Here is a 13999-nt window from a genome sequence, read left to right as displayed (position 1 = left end):
CCGCCCCGACCCTCCTAAAAAAGAAAAGAAAAAAAAAAAAAAGAAAAAAAAAAAGCGCAAAACAACAAAAGAGAGGGGGGGAGAGAGAGAGAGAGAGAGGGGGGAGGAAAAAAAAAAAAAGAAAAAGAAAAAAGACTGCTGCAAAGCTGATCTGAAAAGCAAAGCAAACAAACTTTGAAAATAAAGGGGGAACAGGAAGTTTGGCAACGGTGTCCAATAGATATGGCAATGGTAGTCGGTGCGTGGCGAGACCCCCAGGACGATGTGCCCGGAGCTCAGGGAACGCAGCCTTCGCAAGCCCCGCCGGTGCAGGGACCTCCGGCCGGGGCCCCGCACACCCCACAGACCCCGGGGCCCGGGGGCCCTCCCAGTACGCCAGCCCAGACCAACCCGCCAAGCCAGCAGAACCAAGGAGACAAACAGCAGCAGCAGCAGCACATTGAATGTGTGGTTTGTGGGGACAAGTCTAGTGGCAAACATTATGGCCAGTTTACCTGCGAGGGTTGCAAGAGTTTCTTCAAGCGGAGTGTAAGGAGGAATCTCAGCTACACTTGTCGTGCCAACAGGAACTGTCCCATTGACCAGCACCACCGCAATCAGTGTCAGTACTGCCGCCTCAAAAAATGCCTCAAAGTTGGCATGAGACGGGAAGGTATTGGGATTTCATTTGTTTTGCAATTCTTTTTTTCACTCGCTGCGTTTTGGGTTTTGGTTGTTTGGGTTGGTGTTGGTTGTTTTGGGTTGGTTTGGTTTTTTATTTTAATTATTATTCTGATTATTTTTAACCTTCCTCCCCAAACCCAACCAGAACCTTTCCTTCCCCCCTCCCTCTCCCCCAACCCCCCGAATAAACAGAGAGAAACTTTCTCGTACTGAAAGAAAGAGGTGTTGGCGAGGGTGGGCAGGGGAGGCAGGGGCTCTTGCATGCTTTCTCCTGCACTCCTAATTGATTTGTGTTTGTTTTGATTTTGCTGATGGAGGTTTATTGGAAGTGGATTTTTAGTTTCACGCTGCTTAGGAGCCAGATGATTATTCTGACGTGTGGTTACTTTCCCTTCATGTTCCCTCCTGCATGCTCAGCGTTACCCCCCGTCCCCCGAGCACCTCTGCGTGTCTGTGTGTCTCTGTGCGTGTGTGTACACACACACGGAGCCTCACGAGATGCACACACACACGTATATATATCCCCCAGCACCCTGCCTTAGATTGCAATTTTACACAGGCGGTTCAAATTACTATTACAATGGGACTCACCCTACCGAGGCTCTACAGCACTCCACTGTGGATTCCCAGCCGGATTTTTCTTCCTTTTAAAATATATACACACATATATATCCCCGCGTGTGTGTGTGTGCGTGCATATATACACACGTATATATGTGTATATATAGCCGTGTGCCTGCCTTTCCCGATTGTTATTATCTCACTTTCCTCTTCTTCCTCCTATTTTCTTGTCCCTCCGGGGAAGGCAAAGAGGGGGGAGCAGAAGGGACGGATGGGGGGGAAGGAGCAGTCCAGAAGTAAGTGTGGGGTGCTCGGGTCTCAGCAAGTCGAGTCTTTGTGATATAAAATTAGACGAGAAATGTGAGCCTGCAGTTTTCCAGTGCGTGCTCTGTGTCTGGACGCTGCTATGTAGGTTAAGGGTTAGGGGGCTTGGGACTCGCTGGGCTCCTCTCTTTGTGTTTCTGCAAGAGTAACTAACCTTGGAATACGTGCGATAACAAATATAAATCGAGCACATTTTTAGGCGTTCTCCCTTCTTGCCGTCTTTCTGTCTCCGAGCCCTTTTTCTCTTTCCTTTTTCTCTCGCTGTCACCGTGTAAATTTATTAACAAAATGAAAGGCCCACTTTCCATGGGCAGCTGAGGAAGGTGCCTTTAGATAATACTCCCAGCCTCGCTGGGGGACTTGCCGGGGATGTCGTGGGGTGATCTCGCCTCCTTTGGTCTTTTTCACAAGAGGGGGGGAACATAATAACAGCAGCAACAATATATTCAGCGGGCGAGAAACGTGTGTGGGACCAGCGCCGGGGATTTTGAAGTGAAGTGTTTCTTCTTCCCTCTCCCTCTCCATCCCGCTCCCCTCAGCCTCAAATCAATAAGCTGTTTTAGGTGTAATGAAGAAAAATACCCCGGGCACACAAAGACGTATCCTGCATCTCTGGAGGGAGGGGTGGCGGTGGTGGTGTAAGGGGGGGAAATAACCGGCTTGTGGTTTGTTTTGGGAAGTGAGGCTCTCGGGCGCCTGCAGGCAGCCCTGGCCGAGCGGACAGCATTGCTCAGCTTTTATTGTTGCTTTGACTTGACCCGGGAACTGCGGAGCCTTAAAACGGGGTCCGGGCTGAAGTCTGGCTGGAAAAAAAATGCCTGTTCCCCCTTAGGCTGGCTCGGTACGGTGTCACACAGGCACGCACAAGCACACAAAGCGGGCTGTATTTGAACCGATGGTCGCAATTCAGATATTAATAGCTGTAGTTTCTTCTTTATTTACTGCAGCGGTCCAGAGGGGCAGAATGCCACCCACACAGCCAACTCATGGTCAGTTCGCCTTGACAAACGGGGACCCTCTCAACTGCCATTCCTACCTATCCGGATATATCTCCCTTCTTCTGAGAGCAGAGCCCTACCCCACCTCCCGCTTTGGCAGTCAGTGCATGCAACCCAACAACATCATGGGCATCGAGAACATTTGTGAACTGGCAGCTAGGATGCTCTTCAGCGCGGTGGAGTGGGCCAGGAATATCCCATTCTTCCCAGACCTCCAGATCACAGACCAGGTGGCCCTCCTGAGGCTGACCTGGAGCGAGTTATTTGTCCTCAACGCTGCCCAGTGCTCCATGCCCCTCCACGTAGCCCCGCTCCTGGCAGCTGCTGGTCTCCACGCTTCGCCAATGTCTGCTGACCGAGTGGTCGCCTTTATGGACCACATACGAATCTTCCAAGAGCAAGTAGAAAAACTGAAAGCATTGCATGTCGACTCTGCAGAATATAGCTGTTTAAAGGCCATAGTCCTCTTCACCTCAGGTAGGCAGCGTTTCTTTGCTCTTCCTTTTTCCTTCCCCCGGCCCCCCCACCCCGAGAACTGGTTGCTCTTGCAAAGTGTGATTGCCTGCACCCCCATCACCCCTCCCTGCCCCCCGAGAACCAGCGCGGTCTCTTTCCTTTTAGGAAACGGTGCCCTGTGCTCTCCCCTTCAGGGCCTCGGATCTGAGCATCCCATCTTCGAGGGAATGCAACATTTAAATATATATGTATAGATATAAAAAGAAGAAAAAATCAAAACACAGACACACACACACAAAAGGCAATCAAAAGACACCCCAACCCCAGCTGAGTGATGCTGGGGCCGGGGGAAGAGGGGGCTTGGGGAAAGGCACCCATTTGCCACGAGAGACTGCGTTTTTCCCATTGAAAAGCCAGTGCTCCATGCCCCTCCACGTAGCCCCGCTCCTGGCAGCTGCTGGTCTCCACGCTTCGCCAATGTCTGCTGACCGAGTGGTCGCCTTTATGGACCACATACGAATCTTCCAAGAGCAAGTAGAAAAACTGAAAGCATTGCATGTCGACTCTGCAGAATATAGCTGTTTAAAGGCCATAGTCCTCTTCACCTCAGGTAGGCAGCGTTTCTTTGCTCTTCCTTTTTCCTTCCCCCGGCCCCCCCACCCCGAGAACTGGTTGCTCTTGCAAAGTGTGATTGCCTGCACCCCCATCACCCCTCCCTGCCCCCCGAGAACCAGCGCGGTCTCTTTCCTTTTAGGAAACGGTGCCCTGTGCTCTCCCCTTCAGGGCCTCGGATCTGAGCATCCCATCTTCGAGGGAATGCAACATTTAAATATATATGTATAGATATGAGAAGAAGAAAAAATCAAAACACAGACACACACACACAAAAGGCAATCAAAAGACACCCCAACCCCAGCTGAATGATGCTGGGGCCGGGGGGAAGAGGGGGCTTGGGGAAAGGCACCCATTTGCCACGAGAGACTGCGTTTTTCCCATTGAAAAGAATATTTTATTTAACAGTGTAGCTCTGGGTTGTTGCATTTAATGACACGCATCCTAACAGCAGCAAAATCTGTTTGATGTTGTTAAATACAAGTCGTCCTATCTGTGAAACCACTTTAAAAAGAGGATCGTTTTATGGGCAGTCAGGAAAGGAAAAAAAGCCCTGCAGGATTAAAAATTGAATTAAAAAAATATATATATAAATAGTTAAATGCGCAAAGCTGAGTTTAAAATACGTTCCCTGCCATCCCATAAAATAAAATAAATCAACTTTCCAAAGAGCTGTCTCGGATTTAAACAGAACGTGGCAGTGAGCTAAGGGGAAAAGTTTGCATTTGTACCCAGCAGGAACTGCAGAGTCCAAAGCGAGTAGCGGGTGCGAAAAGATCATTACCATAAGTAGACAGGGCTAGGAGGAAAAAGTAAGAGGAGAGTGAATCTGCCGCTCCGCAGTGTAATTCCGGGGTGGCACAGCCCTGCCTCTCCTGAGGAAAAGACCTCGAGGTGTTTCTTAGATAATCAAAGTGAGGGGGGGCGGGAAAGGAGGGGAAGAGAGAAATATGTGTCAACTTTTGCTGCCTAGAAATAGTGCATGAGTTATAAAGCAATAATTGAGTGCGTTGTGAAATCTAATTAGCTTGCACTAGAGTTTAACCTGGGTGAGTAATAAACCTGATATTAACTCTGGAGGCTAATTTTTTTTTTCTTTTTTTCTTTTTCTTTTTTTTTTTTTTTGAGGGGAAAAAAACTGTATTAATATCAATGAAGCTACAAAATACAAGTTAACTGACAGGATTTTTACAGTTGCTGTATTTTATTACTGAAATTTTATTATATTTTTCATGTCTGAATGTAAAAAATGAATAAAATATCACAAACTGCTTTTTGTTGTAAGTGACATGCCTTTTCTTTATGATGCATGCTTTGCCATAAAAAGGGAGTGCTTAATGCATTTTTGTTGGGAAGATGCCTATTTATTCTGACAAACCGATCAGCCTCCAGGGTGTTCTTTTGCCACAGAACTGATTTTATATCTCATCTATTATCTAATAGGATGCGAAGAGGGTATCCTGTCTCACCAAAAAAAAATCAGGCTTGGTTTCATTACAAGGATGTGGCAGGCTCACTCGTGGACTTACCTGCAGGACACACAATTGTTAGTGAAAGACCCAGTTACACACTACTGCGTGTGCGTATCCAGAACAGCAAGCTTATGGGGCAAGCATTGGTAACATTATAATAAATAGCAATGCCACATACTACATTATGAGGCAGCCAGAATGTCTTTGCAAAGCACATGCCCTGGATTATTTTTTCTTTCTTTCTTCAGTATTTCCCCCTTTTCAATGTTTATGAAAGGTTTAAAATTGCACTGGCATGGGAAAAGTGAGAGAGACTAGAGTGAGGAAAGCAAGCCGAGGCATTGTGTGATAAGGCTGTGATAAAGTGAGTGTATACAAACCCCTTTCAGACAAATGTTTTCAGCCAAATGTTTTCATAAGGAAAATAAAGGCATGAGGGAAAAAGCAAATAGGACACATGGTAGGAAATACAGTTAAACCTGCCCATAGCCTTCATTTTTAAGCAATAACGGGTCTTTGAGATACTAGGTATCCAGACAGGCAATACCTCTGTGTGTGTGTTTGAGCAGTGTTCAGCATGGCTGAAACTTTTGACCACTGTTGCAGTGCAAACTGTTACTGTATTTAAATGATGCCTTATTATAATCATGCAGCCTCTCATACAACGTACCTTGCAAAAGGGCCTCCATTGTTAAGCTGTTTGCTAACAAGTGTGAGTGAACTAACAAATCAATGTTAGTTGAAGTAAAATAAAACATTTTAAATAATTGACAAAACAGTGCAGTGAAGTGACAAGAAAGCAAACAAGTGATTAAGTTTGATAACTCTGGAAGTTAGAACACCCACTGCACTACTCCATTCCAAATTTCCCTGCCTTTCTGAGTAGCAGGATCAATCCTTTCAGCTCCACACAATGCTTCTTTTTGTAAGAGTACAGATTTTTAGCGTGATTTGCAGTGCTTCTCAGAAAAGTGACAATAGAGCTTGAAGGAGTTCAAAATTAAATTGCAAAGCTGGAATTTGTGGCAGACAAATACTCTAGTGTCATGTCCTCCTGTTATCCTTTATTCATTACATGTGACTTCAGGTCTGTATCTAAAAGTGGAGGCTGTTTTATCAGTCTTGCTTATAATGCCAGTCAGAATGGCTTACCACTGAGAGATCTTTCAGAGTCTTGAGTTGCATCAAGGCAGCACAGCTTTAAAATAGCACAAAAGAGACCCATTTTACATTATTGACTTTTCCCTTTACCTGCAAGGACACAGAATTTAATGCAGCATTGACAGGTCAAAGATTTTGACACGTCAAGATAGATATCTTCATTATACATTTTTAAAAAGGCATTAAACTTGTTACATAGGAACCAGTTTAGGTGGCGGAGGCAGGACAGACTGAGATAGGGACAATTGTTTTACTCATCTGCAAAAGATACTCTTTTTCAATGAAGCCTTATGTGAAGAACAATGTCATTTAAGATGAAACCTAACAATTTCTAGAAATGCAATAAGGATCTGGCGGCAGTCCTCGCAACACCTGTGTTAAGTAACCTATCGTGTTCTTTCTACGGATTTTTTAAAATCATTCTATAAGAGTCTATGACAAGGATATTACTTTCTAGAAAATTGTATTTCATATGACCTATATAATGTGATAATCCCCTAATAAAGTCAGCAATAGTGTTCCATAGAGAATGCATTTTATTCAGGACTATAAGCAGACTATTCCATTAGAAAATACTATAAAGCAGAACTGCTTGTTTCAGATAACATCCTTCTTGTATAAACAGATTTCACTGCAAGAGGAACACACCCAGTTTCTAGTATGACTTTATATCCCTAAATGGACCATGTAGCAAAATCTCATTTATAATAATGGCATTTAAGTTACTCCACTGATTAAATGTATAATAATAACAGCAAAATTGTTGTGTTAATGATCAGAGTGTATAATAAGATGCACAATTAGGAGGATTATGGGAATTTAATGGGATGAGAAGGGCAAGAGATCATCTGCTGTATGGCTGTCCATGATAGTAACCTGCTGTCTCTATCCCTAATGTGTTTTTATCTCTTGTGTGCTTTGGTTTGTTTTCCAGTTTGTGTTCTGCCGTGAATGCAAGGAAGAATACCATGAAGGGGAATGCAGCTCTCTCCTCAGCACGCAAGGAGCCATGGCCCAGAAGGTAGGGATCCTACAACTCATTACATCCTGGTCGTTATCCCTGGCCCAGCTAGAGCAACATTTGTCAAATGGGTCCTAATTATAACCCTAAGTAAAAGCAATTATGTTCATGCTGAATTACTCCAACCATCAGAGCTGCCGAATTGGCTTTGCGGTGGATTTCTGTCGCTTTGATTGATAGAGTAGTTGAGTTCTGTCAGGAACACACAGGGCTCTGCCATCAGTTGATAAAGAAAAGACCTTCCCAGTGGGCAACTGGGGTTGTCTCTATTCAATGTGAACACTTTTGAAAGGCTTTCTGTGGGGAAGAGAGAAATATGTGTCAACTTTTGCTGCCTAGAAATAGTGCATGAGTTATAAAGCAATAATTGAGTGCGTTGTGAAATCTAATTAGCTTGCACTAGAGTTTAACCTGGGTGAGTAATAAACCTGATATTAACTCTGGAGGCTAATTTTTTTTTTTCTTTTTTCTTTTTTCTTTTTTTTTTTTTTGAGGGGAAAAAAAAATAATTCTGTTGGCTAATTTGTGCGAGACGTTATCTCAGCTTGGTAACTTTAAAGCTGCCTCGGCAACCCAGTGTGCTGGAGCCTTAGAAGTTTTGGGGATTAAGTTTAAAAATACGTATATTTCTGCTGTAAGTCATCAGAAAGCTTGGGAAAGTGGCCACGCGATAAACATATGAATGGAAGCAGGACTTGTAAAATAATTACTCATCGGAGTTTTTTAAAGGCTGATATCAGGAAACAGGAAAAAAATGTAGTTTATGTGGGAAAAGAAGGGCTCACAATCCGTTCCTTGTTGTGTTAAAGGGGGTCTGGGGAACGAAGTCATTTTCTGGACTTTGTCCAGGTTCTGGGTCGTGACCTAAACTTCCTTTTATATATTATTGCTTTACACATAAAAAACTTCTTTTTTTTTTTTTCCCCCCCCCCCCCCCCCCAAAAAATTACTCGTGCTGAAGTTCTAAGGTGATCAATGAGCAGGGCGCATGTAGCCACAGGCAGAGAGGGATCCCGCGTGGGAAGGGCTGGACCTGGGGTGCTCAGATGATTTTTCTACCGTTTTCTAGGATGCATTTTCCTCTCCCTCGCTCAAATGCTCAGCGAGGATCCCACACACGCTCACATCCCTCCCCAGCCCCTGGCCAGCTCACACCCACACCCAGGAGTTTATTTCCAACCCTTTTTTAAGCCTTCTGAGAAAACAATCGTCCGATCCTGTCGTAACTGTTTAATTTATTACTATTTTCAAAATGTGAGGCCTGGCGTGTAAATTGCCTCCCAACTAGATAAACGTTTCTTGTTATCTGATTCTGGGCAAGATAGCCTCGTGCAAGAAACCAGGGGGATGCGAGCAGCTTCTGCAGCACCCCAATAACACTCCCTGATGTAAAGCAGACGCACATAGATGCATATAATGTTTGCTGCAGCCTCTTTTAATAGGGGAGGGGGGGAGAAAAAAAAAAAATCTGGGTTCTAATGATTCGCAGAATATGCATGTGTTAGCCCTGTGCCTAGGAAAGCCACAGGGAGGTCAGGTCACAACCTGTGCTCTTTCAGCACAGACGTCTCTGATTTAAAGGGAACTTATTGTATTTTAGCGTATCAGGGAAAAAGGAAAAAAGGGGGGAAAAAAATAAAGAGAGGAAAAAAAAAAAAGTCCAGACCCTATCAGGGAGTTTTCTTCTTGTAAGGGCCTTTAGGTTTAAAAAGAAGAAGAAGGGGGGAAAGAGAAAAAAAAAAAGAAGGGGGAGTGGAGGGGGGGAAGAAAGAAAGAGAAAAGAAAAGAGGGGGGAAAAGAAACAGCTCAAATGAACAGAGAGATCACAGTTTGCATGGCTGCCTCTGAATAGGCTAAACTGACAAGATCAGTTTTAAAGGGCCACTTAAATCAGTTTCAAAGACTGAAGAAAAACGCGTTGTCTTCTTTGGGGGAGAATCTGTTGCTGGATCCGGGGCGCCATTATCTTTGGCTGGGCCAGTTTTTGATTATTATGATTTCTATCAGTATTACTAGTATTCCTTCTCATCACATGGTTAGGCTCTCCCCAATTATTTTCCAAGGCGGGAGGGGTGGGGGGGGGAAGATAAATAGTGTCTCCCTTTCCCCTCTTTCGACTCAAGCCTTTCCCTCCCCCTCAGCCTTTCCCCCTAAAAATACGGATACACGAAATTCCGCGTGGCCAGCACCTCCTTGTCAACCCCTCAGCTCTGTCGTGCCATGAGAAATCTCGAGTCTTGGAGGCTTTCTCCATCCTAAAGGAGACCCTCCAGTAGAGAGAGAAATACAAACACACACACACACACACGTCCACAGAGAGCCTGGCCCTTTTGGTAAAACCTGCTTCAACTCTGGGGGGCGAGGTGATGGCGCACGATCTGCACTTCAATCCTAGCAATCATTTTTAAAAAATCAAATTAAAATTTAAAAATAATAAAAAAAAAACACCCAACTTTTTAATAGAGAGAGAAATACAAACACTTTTTTTCTTTTCTTTTTTTTTTTCTTCTTTTTTTTTTTTTTTTTTAATACACTTTCTTCTAGATGCCTGTGGTCTCTCTGATGTAGCCCATGTTGAAAGTTTACAGGAGAAGTCACAGTGTGCTTTGGAAGAGTATGTTAGGAGCCAGTATCCCAACCAGCCAACACGATTCGGGAAGCTATTACTACGTCTCCCCTCCCTTCGCACTGTCTCCTCTTCTGTCATAGAGCAATTGTTTTTCGTCCGTTTGGTAGGTAAAACCCCCATAGAAACCCTAATCAGGGATATGTTACTGTCTGGCAGCAGTTTTAACTGGCCTTATATGTCCATTCAATAAAATATTCGAGAGAGAGAGAGAGAAAAAAAAACAACAAACAAACAAAACCAACACAACAAATTTAAAAAAAATTAAAACATTGAGAAGGGAGATGAAAGAGAGAGAAAGGAAAGCAAATGACATTTGGGTTCTGGTCGTTTCTTAAATTTCCTTCTGCTAAGAGAGGATGTAAAAGGATGTTACACGAGTTTGCTAAGAGGAAAAAAAAAAATAATAATGGACTGTGAATTTTTAAAAAAGAGACTGTCAAATGAACTTTTACAGAATGCATTAAAAACTCCCGTGTCGTTCAGAAAAAAAAAACAAACAACAAACAAACAACAAAACCAACTTGCTACTTCTCATTTTTTTGTAAAAAAAAAATAATGAAAAAAGAGAAAGAAAAAAGAAAGAAAGAAAAAAGGAGAAAGAAGAAGAAAAGAGGCGATGGTGGGCTTTTTCTTTTTTTCTTTTTTCTTCCTTTTTTATTTTTTTTGGGGTAAACTTTTTCAAAAATCTCGCTTAAAGTGCATTTAAAGGAAATTTGGAGAAAAATTAGCAGAACGGAAGAAAGTAAGTCTTTTTTTTCCAAATTATTAATTGTCCTATGTGTCTATGTACCTATAGCTGTTCTTTTTTGTATTTTTCTGGTTTCAAACCAGTTTATTCTGTGGTTCTATAATAATTTTTGATATAACCTTGGCTTCTTTAAAAAACAAAAAAACAAAAAAACTGTGTATCCTTAAAATATATGTTCTGAAAGAATTAAAACTGAGTCCACAAAGTATCATAGGAAGAAAGGAAAAGAGAAAAAAAACCCTCAACAACACAATGATGGAAGCGCACTTAAGGTGGTGACCCAAAATCTAGCTTGAAGCTGAGAGAGCTATAATTATATAGACCCGAATGAACCACACATGTCATATAACTACCCCCCAATCCAGGTTTTTTGATATTTGGGACAGAAAATGGACTGTGGGGATTTATTCTAGGTAGAAGGCATTTGTGTCCAAGACACAGTACGGTTTTGATTTTAAAAAAAACAACAAACAACAACAACAAACAAGCAAAGTGAACTTTTGTAATTCGAATTGGGTTCCACATAGTTCATCATGAATTGTTATTAAACTCCTCTATCTGTTTGTATATTTGCAAGCCCTTTGTATTATAATAATTGTTGATATTTTCCCTTTTTAAAAAAAATACCATTGAAATCAGCATGACAAAATAACACTGTTGGCACTTATAGATAACGTGATTGATTCAGTATCTTAGAGTTTACAGTTTTGTGTTTAAAAAAAAAACTGAAGGTTTTTTTTTTTTTTTAAGTGCAACATTTCTGTATACTGTAAAAGTTATAATAACTGAACTGTTTGGTCGAGTCTTTGTGTGTTATATTCCAAGGAAAATTGAAAGTATTCAGAAATTAAAATATTATTTGATATCTGAAACTTGTTTGGCTGTCATAAATGTCTTTCAGAAACCACATTACTTCTCTATAGTTTGCAGTCATTTAAGTCCCTAGGCGATTGATTTGTTTACTTGTCACAGTAAGTTTGTAGCAGATGTGTTGTAGTGTATTTACCTGTTTAATTCCGGGATGGGGGTGGAGGACTTAAGTTCGTGGTTTATCTCTGGTTTTAGGAAGTGCTATGCTGAACTGGTAAACCATCACCCCCCATTCATCTAATCCTCCTGTTAATTAAAAATGGATTTTCTGGGAAAAAAAGGAAAAAAAAAAAAAAAAAAAAAAAAGGCCCTTATTTTTGTCACACTTAAGTGCCTGCGTAGGAAAGGTATTGTTGTGAAAAATGTATTAGAAATCTGGAGATCAGTATCTATTTTATGATCAGAATGGGGCGAAAAATCTTTTGTACATGTCTGACATAGGCGCACAAGATCATTCGAGCAAGGTAATAGCAGTATTGTAAATACAGGTCAGTTGTTTGCAACGAGTTTTCTTTAAGTATGTGTGATTTTTTATAATACTCCGTAGTTGCCATCTATCGTTGTCATTGAGAGGTCTTCAAATGGAGTGGCTTTAGCTTCTAGCACTGAGGAGTCGGTTTTTAATGTACATATACTCGCGAGTGGATTCTTTTCAGTTCTTTTTAACCTTAGACTGTGAAAGCATGACCACAGGTCAGCTCCATGTTTTCCAGCTGGGATGTATGTCCGTATGTATGCTGCATACATACAAGCCTAGGCGTTCATGCATCTCCCCTGGGTGGCTCCAGGGCCCTCTCTGGCAGCCCTGGCACAGGCACAGCTCCCAGGGATGCGCTGGGGACCTGCCTGGGCCAGGGCCACGGGACCGGACGCACCGTTGGTGAATTTAGAGCTATCCCGGGCAGGCAAAAAAAAAAAACCCCACCAAAACCTCAGAATGGGGCGAAAAATCTTTTGTACATGTCTGACATAGGCGCACAAGATCATTCGAGCAAGGTAATAGCAGTATTGTAAATACAGGTCAGTTGTTTGCAACGAGTTTTCTTTAAGTATGTGTGATTTTTTATAATACTCCGTAGTTGCCATCTATCGTTGTCATTGAGAGGTCTTCAAATGGAGTGGCTTTAGCTTCTAGCACTGAGGAGTCGGTTTTTAATGTACATATACTCGCGAGTGGATTCTTTTCAGTTCTTTTTAACCTTAGACTGTGAAAGCATGACCACAGGTCAGCTCCATGTTTTCCAGCTGGGATGTATGTCCGTATGTATGCTGCATACATACAAGCCTAGGCGTTCATGCATCTCCCCTGGGTGGCTCCAGGGCCCTCTCTGGCAGCCCTGGCACAGGCACAGCTCCCAGGGATGCGCTGGGGACCTGCCTGGGCCAGGGCCACGGGACCGGACGCACCGTTGGTGAATTTAGAGCTATCGCGGGCAGGCAAAAAAAAAAAAAACCCCAACCAAACCCCAACCCACAAACCCAAAACCCAAAACCACCCAGCAAATCTGAAGGAAGGCGAGATGATGTGGTTTTGCAAGGGGTTGAGATGTTGTTTTGTGTGTGTGTGCGTGTCATTTATTTTTTTTCTCTCTCTCCCCCTACCCGCCCTCCCCTTGGTCTATAGCAGATGCTTTGTATGTGAAAGCTTGCAATTTTGTTCTTGTCTGAGGCTTCCCCCTCTCCCTTTTTACCACCCGTAACTACACCATGTTGTGGTTTCACAAAAAGAGAGAGAGGGAGGGAGAGAGATCATTCTGTAAAGTCGATTAAACCCTGATCCTTAGTGTGTTCCAGTTAGACACATCTGTACTGGGGGCTGAGGGGCGTATGACTGTGAATTTGAGCAGAGTTTTACATCTGAATCATGACTCCTTTTCTATAAATATATAAATATATATAAATATATAAATATACTATTATTGCAGGGGATTGCTGACCTCTAGATTTAGCTTTTTCTATTGCAAGTGCTATCCATGTGAGTGTGTGTGTGTGAAGTTTTTATGCTTACTAAGAACACAGGATCTTGACTTGTTTGTTTTGTGTTAGTTTATTGTAAACAACCATTTGTTGTAAATTGTTATTGGCATTAAATTATAATTTATGATTTTCAAATCCAAAACATTCTCTGCTTTTTATGTTTGAAAGCCTGTAAGCTATCTCTGGATTTATAAGTTTCTTGCAGCGAGCTTTGGTTCACAGAGAATAATAGTAAACAGAAAATGCACCAGGGTTAAATAAAAACACACACACGCACACACACACACACACAAGCCCCATGCCTATATATGTTTGGAATGCTCAGAGGAGGATTTGTTTAGGGACTTCAGTTAGTTTTAAGTTTATAGCATTTAAAGAAAGTTTTTCTTTTCATGCTGAGTTAGAACAAAAGATCTATCCAAAGATTGAATTGGACAAAAGAGGAGGGTTGGGATCGAGAAGCTTGTTCTATGTGGAACTGAGGAGATCTTTTTTAAAGTGGGGGGG

The 13999-nt window shown here is 42.5% G+C and overlaps 1 protein-coding gene across 2 annotated transcripts in view; it reads left to right on the top strand.

The window, feature by feature from the left end:
• The window catches only part of NR2F2 (nuclear receptor subfamily 2, group F, member 2), a 15930-nt gene extending 5824 nt beyond the window's left edge, over positions 1 to 10106 (top strand). The window contains exons 1-3 of one of the 2 annotated variants that reach the window (XM_009995311.1): positions 104 to 652; positions 2496 to 3023; positions 9813 to 10106. In XM_009995311.1, coding sequence (XP_009993613.1) covers positions 223 to 652; positions 2496 to 3023; positions 9813 to 10087 — 1233 coding nt within the window. In that variant the 5' untranslated portion in view covers positions 104 to 222 and the 3' untranslated portion in view covers positions 10088 to 10106. Of the gene's footprint in view, positions 1 to 103; positions 653 to 2495; positions 3024 to 9812 lie in introns of those variants that run through there. The other variant, XM_009995312.1, reaches the window with a different exon arrangement.
• The last annotated feature ends 3893 nt before the right edge of the window (positions 10107 to 13999 follow it).

Source organism: Chaetura pelagica, unplaced genomic scaffold (genome assembly GCF_000747805.2).
Source record: "Chaetura pelagica isolate M959 unplaced genomic scaffold, ChaPel_1.0 scaffold453, whole genome shotgun sequence".
Classification (NCBI taxonomy): Eukaryota; Metazoa; Chordata; class Aves; order Apodiformes; family Apodidae; genus Chaetura; species Chaetura pelagica.
Note: the sequence above shows the minus strand (reverse complement) of the source record. Positions and strands in the feature narration are given on the sequence as shown.